This window comes from Prunus avium, chromosome 1 (genome assembly GCF_965620075.1).
Source record: "Prunus avium chromosome 1, drPruAviu1.hap1.1, whole genome shotgun sequence".
In the NCBI taxonomy this organism is placed as follows: Eukaryota; Viridiplantae; Streptophyta; class Magnoliopsida; order Rosales; family Rosaceae; genus Prunus; species Prunus avium.
Window position 1 is genome coordinate 41,533,412 of NC_142284.1, and position 18,798 is coordinate 41,552,209.

General features: G+C 36.9%; 1 protein-coding gene across 1 annotated transcript; it reads left to right on the top strand.

The window, feature by feature from the left end:
• The first annotated feature begins 9,910 nt into the window (after window positions 1-9,910).
• Window positions 9,911-18,599, top strand: EMB1579 (ATP/GTP-binding protein family). The gene is made up of 21 exons (XM_088244859.1): window positions 9,911-10,069; window positions 10,225-10,314; window positions 10,581-10,784; window positions 11,278-11,568; window positions 11,688-11,788; window positions 12,017-12,679; window positions 12,781-12,826; window positions 13,514-13,606; window positions 13,696-13,751; window positions 13,899-14,016; window positions 14,265-14,476; window positions 14,561-14,624; window positions 14,735-14,908; window positions 15,522-15,549; window positions 15,641-16,806; window positions 16,929-17,003; window positions 17,192-17,266; window positions 17,374-17,922; window positions 18,032-18,073; window positions 18,150-18,212; window positions 18,307-18,599. Exons 2-21 carry the CDS (start codon window positions 10,243-10,245, stop codon window positions 18,394-18,396), a joined length of 4,182 nt encoding a protein of 1,393 aa, XP_088100985.1. The 5' UTR covers window positions 9,911-10,069; window positions 10,225-10,242; the 3' UTR covers window positions 18,397-18,599.
• Window positions 18,600-18,798: the final 199 nt, after the last annotated feature.

Here is an 18,798-nt window from a genome sequence, read left to right on the forward strand (position 1 = left end):
ATTGGAGTAAATTTAGTGGTATTTTAGGCCATGGGATCAAACTAGTTGGTGCACACTTGCACGTCAAAGATCTATTCGCAGTCGTTAGATTTTAATTTTGTTTAATCTGTACCGTTTGATCATTCTTACTATATTTCAAAATGAATGAAATCTAGCCATTCATGGGAAATCTAAAGTAATCTCAACCATGCTTTAATTGACGTTGGAGAGCGCACTCAGCCACCATGCGGGGTCTGCCAAGCGTAGCTGGCATGCGAGTGAACACCAAGCTTGCTTAACTGCTAAGGTGGTTCTAACTTCTAAAGACTTCAAGGGATGAAGCTTATCTTGCTTTGCTGAATTTGGTGAACACCATGTTGGATCAGTTCATGGCACTTAGCACTTCCAACAATTTGCCATGGCAAAAGGCAAAGGCAGTTACTGTTCATGTGAATACTAACTGCTTTAGCAATTTATTTTTGTGCTTTTCCACCCATTGCTATGGCAACTCAAGGGCAATTACTACTCATATGAGATTAATTTTAGTTATATGTATGAGATTAATATAAATAAAATAAAAAATGCTAGGTATGTATTTTTTTTGTTTTGAATTTTTGGTATTTTTTTCGATTTAAAAAAAAAAAAATTATTCGTTGACGTTATCGCCCTCATGCAGCAGCTCAGGTTGATCTTGCCTTGGGCCTTGCCCCGAGCTTGGTGGACTCTAGCTCTTACCAAAGACTTCCTTGCTGGAGCCATTTTTGGAGGCCTAAAGGGCCTTTTGTTTATGCTGAGCTAACTAGTGGAACTGCTCTTACTTAAAATATCAATTGGACTTTAGAGGAAATGCCTCATAATGGAAATGAGTATATAAATCAAGTGGTGTGCCAAAGATTTGAAAGACGATGGTGACCCTAGAAAGTAGGGGTGGGCACGGTCCGGATTGGTTCGGTTTTACTCTCAAATCACAGCTGAACCAATAAGAAAATAATAGTTCGATTTGGTTCGGATTAGCCTAAAACCATAATCAAAACCGAACCAATCAAAACCACTTGTAATCGGTTTGGTTCGGATTGGTTCGGCCGGTTTATGCCTAACACAAAACCAAGCATTTTTCAACCTGCTCTTACATTATAATGCTAACCTTATGCCATTATATCATTCCATTCCATCAAAGGCTAACACAACAACATTCCATTTAATCAAAAGCTGTCCAATTTCCAGCATGCACCTAAGTTCACAATTTCCGTCAAAACAAACATTCTAAAGTTCATAAGAAATGAATACAAGATGATAAAACTAAGAAATGAAAGGCTGCCCAAAATACAAGTTCATAATTTCTATTTCATCAAAAGCTGTCCAGTTTCCAGCATGCATCTAAGTTCACAATATCCATCAAAACAAACATTCTAAAGTTCATAAGAAATGAATACAAGATGATAAAACTAAGAAATGAAAGGCTGCCCAAAATACAAGTTCATAATTTCCATTTAATTAAAGGCTGCCCAGTTTCCAATTTCTAGTTTCTAGCATGTCCCCATACTGCACATAGAAGCAGTTTCAATCAACACAAATTTTAGGATACAATATGATCAAAATAAGAAATGAATAAGAAAATTACCATAACTGAAAGGTTGTGCATCAATAGATAATCAATCAGTGAAAATGTGCACAGGCGCATTAGCATTTGATCTCCGCATTTCTATATAGGAAATATACATAATCATATAATTAGCTTCAGCACAATAAAACTCACACGTTATAAGCAATTAATCGAGACAAATAGATATACCTGACTCAATGGTTTCATAAAACTCCATCTCCTCAATGGTGGGCTCAAAACTTTTAAAGAAATTGAAGTGGACTTCAACCAATTTTGTGTACAAATTAAAGTCTTAACCATAGCAGGACTCAAGGAACTACGAAATGAGTTAATTGCTCTCCCTCCCGTGCTAAAAGTAGATTATGAGGCAACCGTAGAAATTGGAATTGCAAGCACATCTCTTGCAATGGCAGCTAAAACGGGATATTTAGAAGCATTCACCCTCCACCAATTTAAAATATCAAAATGTTCAATATCTTGTTCTGCAGCATCCGACAAATATCTATCTGTCTCATGAGATAAAACCACTGCCTTTTTATCTTCTTGTCTCTTTTTCCACTTTTCCTTCATAGCCTTTTTCCTATCACCTCCAAAGCTTGAGGAGTTAGAACTATCAGTCACTATGATGCTACCAATACTTGAGGATGTAGGAGAACTACTAAAACTTTGAGTTGGATTACTAACGAAACCTGCCTCGTACAACCCATAAAGTTTAAACAAAAGATCTCTCACACCAGTTGTCTTCTCGACAACATAAGCATCATTTTGCACATACAAATCAGCAGTATGCATTGATAAATTGTCCAATTTATACCTAGGATCAAGAACAACAGCTATCAACAAGAATTGGTTCACACTATCAAGTGATCCCCAATACTTATCATATTTCAATTTCATATTTTGAGCCATGTTAGATAGAAGAGGATTATCTACTGTTGTACTCATAATTGACACAAATAAATGTGCAAACAACTAATTAAAAATACCCGCAAGTGCACGAATCTATTGAGGTATAGATTATGTAAGTACGAGGTCGATCCCACGAAGAACTATCGGCTTCTTACAAGTTCTAATTTGAGTACGTAAAGAACACTTATTTAACACAACACAAAAGCACAATACAAATTGAAAACTAAAAATGAGAAAGAAAGGTAAAAGAAAAGAAACAAAACAAGAAATCAAAGAAAAACACAAACAACACTTTCTATCACCCTCTTATCACCATTTGGACAGATTCGTTTCTCTGTTTTTCAACTTCGACCTCTGTCCAGTTTTTGACCTATAACTTTCCAACCGTTTGTCCAAATTTCAAGTTCTTTATACGGTTGGATTCAGCACAGAAAAACAAAGAATACAACGCGGACCAAAAGTCCAAAAAAGTTACGTAAATAAATAGAATTCAAAGAAGAAAACACACAATGTTTCAAACACACACACACACACACATTGGGAGGGGGGGGGGTGGGGGGGTGGTTTGCTGATTTGAGTGACCTATTTCTAATGCATGAAAGTAAATGAACCTTAAATTTAAATGATAATGGTTGATATGAGTTATCAAAATGTGAAAGTACCAAGTAACAAACACTAGGGTTTCGGAATCCACCCTAAACAATTCTACCCATGTTCTTGAATATTCAAGTGATGAACTCTAAATGTGTTAATGAAGATGTTCGCAATCAAGACCAGTACTAGTGGCTCAAGACGCATTGATTCTCTCTAATATACGTAAAGTGCAATGCTAGTGCTACAATGCTTGTGCCTTCCCTATAACCGAATCTAGGTGTGCTTAGTACTTTGATTCAATTACAAGAAAAACCCATTAAGCTCAAAGAGAATATGAACACCACAAGAACCCTAATAGCATGATGTTTACATTAGGTATTCAAGAAACCAATTCACATGGATGATTCTTACTTCATCCATTTGTTGCTTAGGAAAATATGAAGATACACACAATCCCAACAACCTCAAGAAGCATGCTTTCTAAGGTGATCAATCAAAGAAGAACATACATCAAGGATAGATTATTTTAGTGAATTGAAATTCATCAACAAAATCTAGAAATTCATACACTCAAGCATCAAAACAATAGAGTAATCATGTTTAGGGCTTCAACCTAAGCCCTAGCTATGGAGTTTAGTTGCTCATACTTATTTCAAATACAAACTCAAAACAAAACTAGAAAGAAGTTACAGATTTTGTGAAAATGGGAGCTCAAGGTCTTCAATGGTGGAAATCTCTTCCACTTCTTGCTTTGTTGCCCTTGTCTTCCTCCTTGAGCTCCCTAGCTCCAAGCTTCATCTCCAGCTCCAAAATCTCTGCAAAATTATGGAATGATAGAATGATTTTCAGATGCACTCCCTTTGCTCCTTTGCCCATCTCTTTCCTCCTTTTCACCTTTTACTTTTAATATTCTATTGCCAAAGTCTTCACCCATTGTCTCCTTGTCTCCTTGCAAATGATGAATTTTTGTTTTAAAGTATATTCCAAGGCTCCATTTGACTCAGGAAATCCCACTTCAAAGGCTATTCATTGTTACCAATTGGTGTGGTAACAAGTAGAAATAAGATGTTATCAAGTGGGGGTGAAAGCTGGTCCAACACAGATTTCCAGAGCTGTGGTAACATGCTGAATTGGTTGGATAGGCTATACTTGTCCAATGGAGCTCAAATTTGGTTATGTTGTAGTCAACATCCATTGGAACAAGTTTCATGAAGATCTTCACCTCATCCGAGCACCAGAGCATGATGATCCAAAGCCAAGAAGTTGACCTACGAAAATGAACAAAATCAGAATTTATAACCAATAATGCACTTTTAGCTCATTTTCATTCTAACCAAGGCAAAACCTATGAAAACACAAAAAGGAAGTAAACAGCTATAAAATGTCAAGAACTAACTCAAAATAATGGGTGAATAACATGATAAATCATGTGTAAAAATGAACCGAACATCTACTACACTCAATTCTGCCAATTCACAATCAATTGCAAATAAGTCATGATATGGGATGTGGCATGCAAAATGGCAATATACCTCAAAGTAAAGTCATAAAAACTTTTTAAAAACTTGACAAAGACAACAGCATTTGCCCAATCCTCCTCAACTGGTGGCGTATTCCCTCTACCAAAGTAGCTTTTAAAATGTCCATTCTCATCTTCTAACCTAGAAAAAGCCTTTTTAAATTTCAAAGCAACTTCTAACATCATGTAGGTGGAATTCCACCTAGTTGGCACATCCAATACAACCAAGCCTTTACAATCAATCTTATCTTTTTCAATGCAAGATTTAAAAGTTTCTAATCTTTGGGGGGAAGATCTTACATAGATGACAGCATCACGAATATTCTTAACAGAATTATGTAACTCTTTCAAACCATCGGTTACAATGAGATTTACAATATGAGCACAACATCTCATATGTAAGTGGACACCATCTAACAACAAACCTCCATTCGTCCAATCCTTCATCTTACTTTGCAAATAAGATACAACTTTATCATTTGCAGATGCATTATCTAGGGTAATTGTGAGTACCCTCTCTATACCCCAATCAATCAAACACTTCTCAATAAGTCTGCCAATTGTCCTACCCTTGTGATTTTGAATTACACAGAAATTCAACACACGCTTATGCAACATCCAATCACCATCTAGGAAATGTGCAGTAAGAACCATATAATTTATATTTTGGACAGAAGTCCATGTATCAGTATTAAGGCAAACTCTATATGCAGCTAACTTTGCTTTCAAAAGTTGCTTTTCATCATAGTAAAGTGCAAGCAAATCTCTAGCAAGTGTTCTACAAGATGGTGGTATAAACCTAGGGCATGCAACACTACAAAAGTGACGAAACTCTTCTCCATCTACGAAACTAAATGGCAACTCATCAATAATAACCATCCTAAGACATGCTTTCCTAGATTCTTCCTTATTAAATCCAGTTACCCCAAGAGCGGTAATACTTCCAAATTGGTCCTTGGCAAAAGTTAGGACCTTTTGGTTTGAACCAGGCACCCTATATGGATATTTTTTGTGTGCATAAATTAGTAATATGAGTTCTCAAACTTGATGTCCCACAAGTTGCTGGATCATATTTATAGTCAGCAGTTTTGCAATACTTGCATCTAACCCTAATTGGTTCAGAAGGATTACCAGTTTGATATTGTTCAAAGTGATTCCATACCTCACTTGGTTTCCTAGTCGGTTTTTTTTTTTTTTTTTTGGGAAGGTAATGGTGGAAGTTGATCAGATGCACCAGTCTGAGCTTGAGAGGTCACAACAGCTAGTGTAGATTTAGTCATAGGTGGTGACTGATTAGAAGCAAAACCTTCTTCCACCCCCTGGTTTACCTTCATCTATATAATCAGACAAATTGCACATTAATCAGACAAATTGCACCTTATTCAGACAAATTGCACCTTAATCAGAAAAATTGCACCTCATCATAACATTAAACAAATTAGAAGAACTCACCATCGTTGGCACTAAGTTGGCTTCATCCATCGTTGGTATTGAGTTAGCTTCATCCATCTTTGGTACTGACAGGAACACGTTTGAATTAATGGAGGTTGAAGTTGGAGAATCAGATCTGTGACACCTGATAGTGGATGGAGGTTGAAGTGGGTTTGAATAAAAGGAGAGAAATATGATATTTGGCTAGAGAGAGAGGAAGTACTTTTCAACAGCAGAGAGAAATATGTTTTTGGGAAATTTAAGAGGAGATGGCGAAAGCTGGAGCATTGGGTTTTGGATTTCTTTTGTTTGAATTGGTTGGCTGACTATAGAAATTCAAAACTCAAAACTCAAGCTTTCGGTTGGATTGTTTGGATATGCTATCTGCGAGACTATAGAAATTCAAAACTCACTGTGGCTATTGCACATGTGTGGGACAAAGCCTCACAATCGCAGGGTTGGGAAATGAAGGAGAAGGGAATGAGCAATAATCTTATTGTATCTCTTTAGTAAAGACTTTGGCAGAGAGATGGCCACTTATCCATTGACGTTGGCTGTGTGATGATGAAGGTGCAATAATGGTGGCTTCTCAGATTCTCTAGGGTTCAAAGGGTTGTATGAGGCTGCATATTCAAGGAAGAGGAGTCTTAGGGTCAGAGATGAGATGAGATCAGATATGAGTGAGGTTGGAGTCTGAAAATAAGTGGTTTCAAGTCCAATTCAGTGCGGCTCGGTGTACAATAACACTTCTAATTAGCCACTCAACCATTGACACATGTAAATTCATATACATATATATATATATATATATATATATATATAATTAATTAATATTTAAACGGTTCGGTTCGATTCAGATTAACACAGTTTTTTAAAGCTTAAAACTATAGCTGAACCAAACCACTCCGGTTTGGTTCGGATTTTAAAATTATTGACTTTTTAAAGTCAAAACCAAACCAAATCGAAAAATATGAATTGGTTCGGCCGGTTTAGTCGGATCGGCCGGATTGATGCCCACCCCTACTAGAAAGCTATGATCAATTGTGATTTAATGAAACTTAGGTAATCTTTTCTTGATTTTGATTTCATGAAACTTACACCACTTGATTTTTTTTTTGGTCAACAACTTACACCACTTGATTAATAGTAATATAATGTGGTTTTCATGAAACTTACACCTTGGATTAAAGTGGTGAGCAATAATTTCAGAAAATTTTCCAAAATGAAATTAGAGACGAAGGGACTTATTTTTCAAATTTGGGTAATGACCTACCAACCTAGGGCTCCATAATTATGACTCTATCCCTGATTCTATTTCCAGCATCTAGACTATGTGCTTATTCATATTCAATTTTGTTATGCAATAATCTGAAGAAGAGGTGCTATGATATGTTCTCATTTAATCTCAACTTCCAATTCTTCATAAAAAAAATGTTAATATAATATTGTCACCAACCAAAGAAAATTTTGTTATTAATTATATATATATATATATATATATATATATATATATAATTGGTCTCTTTTTAATGATTTCTTTGAGACCATTTTAATTGTATAATTTTTGTCATAATTCACTTTATTCATTTTTATTTTATTCAATCATTTAAAAAGATATTTAAAAAATATATAGTTTTTTATTGGTAAGTTATTGAACTGCACCATTGCAAGTGAAAATAGTTGCAAAAAAAACTGAAATGAACTATTGGCCAACCTTTGCGGATGCTCTAAAGGGTTTCCAACTCAAATGGTCCCTCAATTTGTACACAAGTTGCATTTTGATCCCTTAGCTAAATTCTTCGTTGAAATGGTTCTTTAACTCTTTATTATTCGGCAAACTAGTCCTACCGTCTAATTTTATGTCAAAATTAATCATGTGAGCGGCACATGCAATATTTTTTTAGGGTAAATAGGACTTCTGACATCTAAAAAAAATAGGGTTAAAAATTAATACAAAATTTCTTTATTTTTAAAATTAATTAAAAACTATATAACAATAAAACAACAACAAAATTAAAAGAAATTAACCAAAACAAAAAACAAAACCCCAACCCACCCAACCCTACCCCCATATCATCCTCCCAACTCTGATCCCAACTCCCTAACTCCTATCACCTAGCCACATCCACCTTAACAAACCCTAGACCTAAACCTAACACCCCATACGTGAACCCACTCTCTCCTCATCTCTTCCTCCCTCCAATCCTCTAGTAGATTGTTTGGGTTTGGTTGATTTTTCATGTTTGGGAAAATGGTGACCTAGTTAGTTGGGGAAGATAGTGGCTGGCCATGCTAGGGATGAGGATGGGTGTTGATGAGTGGCTGGGCTGGGTTGTCACAAGGATAAGGATGGGAGGGTGGTGGTTGAGCTATGTCGGAGAGAATGGTAGGCAGGGTGATCGGGCTGGGGGCTGGGTGGTGGGAGAGGGATAAAGCTTTTTTATTTAAAAATTTTAAATTTTTAGTTTTTTAATTATTTAGTATAATTTATTTAATTGGACGGTTTTGCCCCTATATTTGACAACAATATTGACAAAACGTAATAGTGGAACCAATTCGCCGAATAATAAAGAGTAAATGGACCATTTGAATGAAGAATTTAGTTCAGGAACCAAAATGCCACTTGTGTACAAGTTGATAGACCATTTGAGTTGAAAATCCTTTTTGAAAAACACTTTCTACACTTTTATTATAAGATACTTGGAGGCCACAAAAAAATCTGAAAGAGTGTTTCCTAATAGCTCTAATGGTGTGTTTACTAATTAGGAATTGAAATTCTCATCAAGAATTGAATTCCACCTATGAAGGATTCTTGTGTTTACTTCACATAAAGGAATTAAAAAGTAAGTGGGGCCCACACAAAATTAGGACCTGATTTTGGAGGAATTCAATTCTTGGGTGGGAGGTGGTAATCTAATTCATGAAGAACTAATCCATTAGGAATTCATCTTTTTTACCCATTATATCCTCATACAATTTTAAAAATTCCAATTTGCCATATACTTTAACCCAATAATGAGGACATTTTAGTAATTAGCACCACTCTTACCCCAATTCCATATGATTTAGTAAACAACTTCAATAGGAATTCGGAATCTAACTCCCCTCAATTCATATGGTTTAGTAAACAACTTCAAGGCCTCGTTTGGGTCAAGGAACATATTAGAGGGGAAATCACTTCCCATGTCATTTCCCACGTTTGGTAATGTTGGGAAAGTAATAGGGAGATATCACTTTATTTCATTTCTCATGTTTGTTTTGAGTAGGAATGGAAGAAAAAGTTTGTATAATTTTTCAATTATATCCATATTAAATCAAATAAAAAAATAATGCATTTAATGATATATTGTAATTCTAAATTGTTAATGGATACAAAATGATTATGAAAAATGTTTATTTAATGTTGGCTCATTTTCCCAAACTTTCCCATGATGAGGAAAAACAAAACTCAAGTTGGGAGGAGGGCTTCACTTCCCCCCTTATTTTCCTATATGCCAGGCAATGATTTCCCATGCCTGGACTTACCAAACATGGGAAATCAATTAATTTCCTATCCCCAAGCCTTCTTTTCCTTGAACCAAATGGAGCTCAATAGGAATTCGAAATCTAATTCTCCTCAATTTAACTCCTTTTATTCAAATTACATATTAATAAACATGCGATATTGTACGATACAGTAATACTCCCGTGGTATGTAGTTAACGACAGTTCCTAATATCGTTTCGATATACGCAAATTGAGACGACTTACTTTATGCCATGTAAGATTGTTGGGTTATTCATAAATGAGTAAATACGTAATTGATTCTACTACCTAAATCAGCCATTGGGCCCATTTTGGGCTCTTTCTCCGGGTTCGTTGACTCTTACAATCCGATCTGACAAGGCCCAAACTCGGTTCGGTCAAAGCTCCGAAACCTAACTCCCAGATAAACAAAGATACGTCTTCCAGTCCTCAGATACTCAGAGTTGAAGGGTTTTCGTGTGCTCCAACACGGAAAGCTTCGTAATCTCACAATAATCAGCGTCGTTAGGGTTAGTTTCATTTATATAAAATTTATATCTTTTTGCTTATTCGATTGATGATCAAAATTTGAAAAATCAACCGTTCTTCTTTAGCTTGGATTTGTGGTACATCATTGTTTGAATTGCGTATTTTCTTGCAAATCATTTATTTATTTTATTATTAGGGCTGTTTGCGAAATAGCATGTATTCGTCCAGAGGGGGCAATGCGTACGGACAACAGTCATATACTGGCCAATCTGCATATGGCCAAAATGTAAGCCTTTGTTCTTCAATTGTTGTATAATTTGCATTTCCTTTACTTTTTTACAGAGCGTTTTGTATTATTCTTATTGTTCATCATCTAATTGCTCGAAAAGGGATAATATCAATGTTAAAATTTCAAGTTTAGGCATTTTGTTCTTCAGTTTCAGCCTTTGAAAGTTACCACGAGCATTCACAATACAGCTAATTTTTGTAAAAATGCTGAATTTTTGCGTGGGGATTTCTTGATCCTTTTCTCATTTATTGTAATATCTGCAGCTGGGACCTGCTTACGCTGGAAATTCTGCTGGAGGGCCTGAAGGGGGGTCACAAGTTCCCATGGTTTCTCGGCATTCATCAATGTTAGTTGGCTCGGAGGAGGTTGATGCCAGTGGGTATAGAGCTCATCCTTCAGCTGCAGCTCATTATGGGGGACAGTATAGCTCTATCTATGGTTCGGCTGCTTTGAGCAGTGCACCTCAGGTTTGTCTATTTCTTCTAGAACTCATGTTGATGTATTTCTGGTAACCTGTGCTTTATCCAGCTAAATATTGCTTTGTCCAGCTAAATGGTGCTTTATTTGCGTTGTGATACAAGTAGCAAATATTTAGTTTCTCTCTGCTACCTAGGACTTCATAGCACTACTTATTGACCTGCCTTATAAAGTTTGTGCTCCTTATAGAAATCTCCATGATAATTCCCCTTTCCCTTCCTTCTTTCGTATATTCTTATTCATATTTAGGAAAGCATTAAACATCGAGTTTGTGATAAACCTTTTCTATATATGCATGTGCTGGTCCCTCAATATCTTTAATGTCTCTCCAATTTTTCTCTTAAATGTATTTTGGTGGTATTCGCACTGCTGGTTTCACGGAAGTTACTGTTTGAGTAGTGTGGAAGTTCGCCATCCAAGCTTCGGTTTGATCTGTTGTGAAGTTCTTGTTGAACCATCTGGTGTCTTTGAAATTGTGTACAGGTTCCTCCAATGAGTACTAAAGGTTCTGGACCATCGGTTTTGGAAAGTCGTGGTGGTTATGTCCCAGCTAAACCAGAATCACCAAAGTTCTCATCTGGTGACTATATCTCATCTTCAAGTCATGGGTATGGTCATAAAGTTGATCAATTGTATGGTGAAAAGGCTCCTGATTATCCAGTGATAGACAGAAGGCAATTTGGTGAACGTCAGAGCTCGTATATGGGGAGGGACTTGCAAGGTGAAACAACTGGTCGATATGCCGATTCTGTTGGTTTCGGTCCTCAACATCAGGTTTTTCATTTTCATCTTTTAATATAGAATATTTTTATTTATTTTTCTCTTACTTACTTTCCTCTTGGAATAAGACCTGATTTGTAGTTTTATAATTTTCTCATCATATTCTGCGACAGTCCGAGATTTATGATCGAATTGATAAGGCGGTGCTGCTTCGTCAAGAACAATTGCTGAAATCGCAATCACTGCAGTCTGCTTCTCTTGATGGGAGTGCAAGGTACTTTTTTTCTGCTGACTTTGTCTTACACTTTTGACTGGAACTTGGTCTCCATTTCATGGTCAGATCACTTGTAGTTTGGTTTCCATCCCCATTAATGAATTGCAAAGGTCATTCCTACCTTTCTCAGTAACAAAATAGTCCGCATCTTAATAATGAGTCTGTGCACAGCTATGTTAGATGGTGATATATTTCTTATTAGACTGAGTAGCAACACATTTCTGGCAGACAAGCTGATTATCTTGCAGCAAGGGGTGCCGCTAGTCGTCATCCCACTCAAGATCTTACTTCTTTTGGAGGAAGAATGGATGCGGATCCTCGCAGTTTATCTATGCTTAGTGGTTCTTCATATGGGGGACAACCTGCTCCATCAATATTAGGGGCAGCTCCACGGAGAAATGATGATCTCGTGTTTTCGCAAAGTTCCTCAAATCCTGGTTATGGAGTCAGCCTACCTCCTGGTAGGGACTATGCCACAGGAAAAGGGATTCGTGGCTCATCTCTTGAGTCAGATTATCCGGGAAGCTTGTCTCATGGTGGTCATCCACGGATTGATGAACGGAAGGATGACAGGGCTAGTTATCTTCAAGAATTTGAGCTAAGGGAGGAGGCGCGCCATCGGGAGCGTTTGCGTGAGAGAGAGAGAGACAGAGAAAGGGAGAAGGAATGGGAACGCGAACGAGAACGTGAACGAGAACGAGAAAGAGAGCGTGAACGAGAACGCATTTTGGAGCGGAGGGTGAAGGAGAGAGATCGAGAGCGGAAACGTGCACTTGAAACCAGGCGGGAACGAACTCCACCAAGAGTTTCTAGGGATCGTCGTGGTTCCTCTTTAGCAAAGGAGGGGAGATCTTTGCGACAGGATTCGCCGCATCACGAAGCTTTGCATAGGTGGATCTTGATGTTTTATTTTGCGTCCTGCTCTTGTTCTTGCAAATTGCTGCTTTGTCTCGCAGCCTTTCTAACTAACCTGGTGTTGTGTTATGCTGAAGGCGTCATTCACCTGTTAAAGATAAAAGGAGAGAATATGTCTGCAAGGTAAAAGGACCAGTGCAAGAGCATAGCCATTCAATGATATTGACAATTATTCCTTTCAAGTCTGCCTTTAGTCTTTTGTTTGGAATTGAGTTCTTCACTGGTTTCAATCGTGATGCCTTTTCTGTTATCTTTGGTTCAGAATTTCAGTTTCTAATCCCTGGGATATCCTTAACCTTCCTTACTCTTATTACCATGTTTCTCCTCAATATTGCTTCCTCTTTGTCTTTTGGCTCTACGTGCAAATGTTTCTTTCTGTGTTCCTATGCTTCTTGTTCGCTTTTGTTTATGGTTGGCTCCACCACATTTCCTGGCACTTCTCTCTTCTCACTATATCTCCTTTATCCTGTATGTTGGCCTTTTCTTGTACAGACCTCTTCATGTAGACCTTTGCTAACTCTAAACTGTCTGGATTAATTAAATCCTAAGCATGCACCAAATCCTCTTATACAATATTTCGTGGTTAGTAGACGTAGATGAATGGTCAGTTGTGGTCGTCATACCTGTTGAAATTGAAGAAACTTACCTTCTACAACAGGAAACTGATTGAGCTCTGGAAACTCGAAACACCGTTGTATTAGAATTTTTAACATGTGGACTGATCATTCAATGTAAACTACTGGGTTTGTCTACAACCTAAAATGTCTTTATGGTTTCACTCCTTTTGGTAACAATATCATCTATGTGCAGGTTTACTCAACCAGGCTGATGGATGTAGAAAGGGATTATCTTTCTATAGATAAACGATATCCCAGACTCTTTATACCCTCAGAGTTCTGCAAGGTTTGTCTGTATTTTTCGTTTCTCACTCAAGGTTTATGGACTCAGATGGTTAAGTACATAAATGAAGTGTGGCATTTTTATTGTTGTAGGCCGTTGTGAACTGGCCTAGGGAGAACCTCCAACTGTCTATTCATACTCCTGTCAGGTACTTTGCTTGTTGAAGCTGTGTCAATTAATTAGTTTTCAGGAATTCTTATTTTAATTCAGGATATGGAACCCTTTGGCTCCTATTCTTTATTAAAAGGAAAAAAGAAAAGAAAATGTAATTGTACGACCTTGTTGAGTGTTACAGTTTTGAGCATGATTTTGTTGAAGAAGAGAGTGCCGCTGAGCTAAAAGAGCGAGCTACTGAAATGTTGGTTGAAGAACCTGAAATATCAGGACGTGGAAATATAGTGTGGAACGCGAAGGTAGTTCATGTTTCTGTCCTCCCCGCTTGTTTTAAAAAACATGTGGATAGCTTAATTAAAGAGGAGGATAAAGAAAACTGAAATTTGAATTTTTTGGTTATACTCTCTGATTAATTTGCGTAGTCTCAATCTCTCTCTCCCTCTCTCTTATTCTCTCAAATTTTTTATTTTTCTTCTGCTGCAGTGTACACCTGACGAATTGCTTGCTTACTCTGTATTTTATTTTATATTTAATTTCCACTATTCAGATTATCTTGATGAGCGGACTTAGCAAAAATGCTTTGGAAGAGCTGTCATCTGAAAGAGGTTCCGATGATCGCGTATCACATATCTGCAATATCCTTAGGTTTGCTGTTCTCAAAAAGGACCGTTCATGCATGGCAATTGGTGGCCGGTGGAATCCTGCTGATGGTGGTGATCCATCAGTTGATGATAGCCCTTTAGTTCAAACTGCCCTAAGGTTTGTGCTGTCTGCTATCTTTTATAGAGATACATAAAGAAATAATGCTATTTTCTATTAGATTGAATGAGTTTTTCTTTGTAGATATGGAAGGGATGTTGCTAAACTTGATCTGCAGAACTGCAAGCACTGGAATCGTTTTCTTGAGGTAAAATTTGCATTAGTAATGATTGTGATTGTTACCTAGTTGCAATCTTTTTTTATTTTGCAGATTTCTAAATTTATGACTAATTCTTCAATTCCATTTGACATTTGCAGATACACTATGATAGAATTGGGAAAGATGGAGTCTTCAGCCATAAAGAGGTGACTGTAATATTTGTCCCAGATTTGTCTGAATGTCTCCCTTCATTGGATTCATGGCGAGACCAATGGCTTGCTCACAAGAAAGCTGTTGCAGAAAGAGAGCGTCAACTTTCTTTGAAAAAGGAGGTTTGTTGTTTTTATTGTAGTTCCCCTGGGTTTTGTATGGTTTTGTTTTGGGTAGATTTTTATTTTAATCACAGGCATGCATTATTGATGGGTATGTAGGTTAACATGTATGCACGCATTTGCATTTCCTAGGAAAAAAATGTAGATAGGTTAACATGTATGCATCCCACATGCAGTGGTTCAACTGCAGGTCAATTTGTGGCCATGGTTAATCATCAGTCATGCACTTTGTGAATGATTCACAAAATTCTGTCAATTTATAAAATCTTTAACTAAATTATTGGGGATGCGTTTCTCTGTTTCAGTATTTATTTATTTCGGCATGCATAACAGGCATGATGCAGCCATGTAATCCTACAATGGAGCTTTTTAAATATGGATCCAACAGATGATCAAGAAGTTTTAATAACATTGACTCAGGATTAGCTACAAAAGCCTTTTTCTTTTTAGCATCTTCTTGATGCCATATTTACATTTAACCCTAGTTGATCATATATACTTTTGTAATATCCTCTTTTCCTTATTTTATTTTCTCAAAACTTGTAACAGTAAAATTTATCTTGATCGGCTTATAGTTTACTTGTTTTTAAAATTAGTATGTTTGTTCTTGCAGAGATCAAGGGAGAAGGAAGTTCTGAAAGGTAAATGGAGTTGGTCTTCTAGTTGTGTATGATTTCACATCTTTTGTTTGATGTTCATCAATAATCATCTTTTGCTTGGTTTTTGGTTTAGATAAGGATATGGAATCATCAAAACACAAAAGAGTTGACAAAGAAGATAAAAAGAAAGAGTCTTCATCCACTGGAGGGGTGAAGGAAGTTAAGAAACTGGAGCAAGATGGTACTAATATGAAAGGGAATGCATCTGAAGGAAAAGGTGACGTGAATGATAAGAAGATTGAGAAAAAAGATGTGAGTGGAGGAGACACAGGCAGGATTGAGGATAAAAAGGAACAGGTACAAACTGCTGAAGTTCAGACAACTGGAACTGTAAAGACCGGGAAGAAGAAGATTATAAAGAAGGTTGTCAGACAGAAGGTTGTGGGTAAGGTAGCCAGTGATACTACAATCAAGCAACCTGACAATCTGGGTGATGGAGGGACAAAAGGAAATTCAGAGACTCCAGGTCAAGAGGAGGAATCTTCTGCTGATCCTGCTGTAGTGAAAACTTTTGTGAGGAAAAAAGTTATTAAAAAGGTTCCAGTGGAGAAGGCTGCTCAGAATGAAGATAATATTGGCACGAAGGTGAAAGTTGAGAATGAAACCGGATGCTCTGAGGATAAATCTGATCCAAGCGGTAGTACAAATACCAGTGTGAAGACAATTGTAAAAAAGAAAATCATTAAGAGGGTTCCTAAACGGAAGGCGACTGGTGTTGAACTGAACGAAGGGGTTGCTAAGAGTAAGAAAGATGGTGATGGGGATGAAAAAATTGTTGGAAATGAAACAGAAAGTGTGAGGAAGCAAACAACAGATGCAGAAAAGTCAGCCACTGATATTGTGGAAACAGAGAAAAAAGTTATTTCTAAACCAAAGGCTTCAAAAACACAAGTCAGTGACAGACAAACTGATATGGCGAATTCAAGTAAAGCAGATGCAAAGGATGTTAAGGAGGATAAGAAAGATGGAAAGGGAGCTGGTGAGAAGAGTGGCTCTGTGACTAAAGTGGAGATTGAGCCAGACACGCAAAAAATTGCTCGTAAGGATAACCATAATGGCACGAAGAAAAAATTGAAAGATGATGAGAAAACAAAAGATGAGAAAGAGAAAAAAGACAGAGATGGAAAAGATGAGTCTAGAATCAAATCAAATAAAGAACTGAAAGAAACAAGAAAGCCTGAAGAACCTCCTCGACACCCTGGATTAATTCTACAAACAAAGTGGAGCAAGGATTCTAAAGTAGGTTGATTATAGTCTGAATATCACAGTTTTGTTTACTACATGTATTAAATATGTTTGCATGTTCACCTCATCTAATATTCCTTGCATGTTTGCTCTAATTGTGTGGTAATCTGTGACAGCTGCGTTCATCATCACTTTCACTTGATTTACTATTAGATTATACCGACAAGGACATTGAAGAATCAACGTTTGAGGTATGTTCTCTCGTGGCATCAAATGTTCTTCATGTCTGCCTTAATTCTATGACTGAATTTTGGATCTGTGTCTACTGGTTCACTTGTTCTCTTTGCGTATTTCTCATTATACCTGATGCAAAATAGAGCTAATTGTTTCCTTGTAAATCTTTCCCTCCTTTTCCCTTCTTTTCTCTCCATTCTCTCAGCTTTCACTGTTTGCTGAAACGCTTTATGAAAAGCTTCAGTATCAGATGGGATGCCGCCTGTTGACATTTCTCCAGGTTGGTTTAAGACATTTAATCTGAATATGCATATAATTTGATATTTTTTATTTTTTATTTTTTATTTTGTAATGATGCATCTTCATTTATGTGAGTTGTTTTTGTAGAAGCTGCGAATAAAATTTGTGATGAAACGAAACCAACGTAAGAGGCAACGAGAAGTAGAAAAAGTTGAGAAAGGAAATGATGAAAACTCACCAACGAAGCGTCCGAAGATAAATGAGCTCCCTGTGACGAACCAGCCTGCTAAGTCATCTGAAGCATTGAGTTCATCTCTGCTAGATGGTGAGAAACAAGATGAAGAAAAAACTGTTATTGAGGAGAATAGTTCTGTTGATCATGTTGATGAGGTTAAGATGGAGCATATAGCAGATGATGAAGAAGACCCAGAGGAAGATCCAGAAGAATATGAAGAAATGGAGGATGCTAGTCCTCATCCCTCTAATGAGAATAATGAAGAGGGGAAAAGCAATGTGATTCCTGTGCCTGGAAATGAGAAGGACGAACCCAATGTTAAGGAACAAGCTAACACGAAGGCTGCAGAAACAAAGGCCAAGGCCGAAGCAGATACAGGTGAAAGAAAAGAGGGGAAGGTGGATACAGGAAAGAAAGAAACTCCCAGGGCAAAGGAGGTTGTTGACAAGGAACTATTGCAGGTATACCTTTCAGTTATTGTTTTAGTTTGATTGCTGAACAATTTCATTCTCTCTCCATCAATCCATTAATGCCATCCTTTTTCTTTTATACTTTTCCCATCTGAAACAGGCTTTTAGGTTCTTCGACAGGAATCAAGTTGGCTACATTAGGGTAAGTTGCAATGTTCAATGTATATATTCGTTTTGTTGCATTATTAGAGAAAAGTAAGAGCTTGTTGCATTTTCAGGTTGAAGATATGAGATTGATAGTCCACAATTTGGGAAAATTCCTTTCCCACAGGGATGTCAAGGTGAGAAGTATAAAATTTTGTTTTGTTGCTTCATTTTGTTTTTAGTGTATTCTTATCTTTGATAGTTTGGTCATGCTTGTTTTTTCTGCATCAGGAACTTGTGCAGAGTGCATTATTAGAGAGCAACACCGGAAGGGATGACCACATTCTTTACAAGAAACTGGTGCGAATGACTGACTTTTGAGATCTGAAGCGTATTTGGTTTCCAAATTATTTTTTATTTTGGAGTCGGTTGAATTTTTGCATTTTCCTTTGATGACCGTTAAAAGGAAAGGGAAAATGAACTTAGAGATAGGGTTTTGGATTTTTACAATTAAATTATTGCCCTTGTGTTTGCATTTACCGCCTCTTCATTGATTGAAATAAGAACACTATTGCCATTCTCAATGTGTTTATCTCCAGTAAATACAGTAATTTCAGTTTATATTCTCTGAAATCGATCCATCGTACAAGTCTGGTTGAGTAGCAAATTTTGAAATTTTAATTTGATAACTGCCGAAGTTAATTTATGCTGAGAAATTCTAGCACTGACTTATGGAAAAATTCTGAGAACAAAACTCTTGGGAGGATTCTTCTCTTGAGAGGA

Excerpts from the sequence above, each read along its gene's own strand:
- EMB1579 (XM_088244859.1), top strand. The coding sequence starts at position 10,243 with ATGTATTCGTCCAGAGGGGGCAATGCGTACGGACAACAGTCATATACT. Across the intron at positions 10,785-11,277 it reads CTTTGAGCAGTGCACCTCAG|GTTCCTCCAATGAGTACTAA; the intron begins GTTTGTCTATTT and ends AATTGTGTACAG. Across the intron at positions 13,752-13,898 it reads TCTATTCATACTCCTGTCAG|TTTTGAGCATGATTTTGTTG; the intron begins GTACTTTGCTTG and ends TGAGTGTTACAG.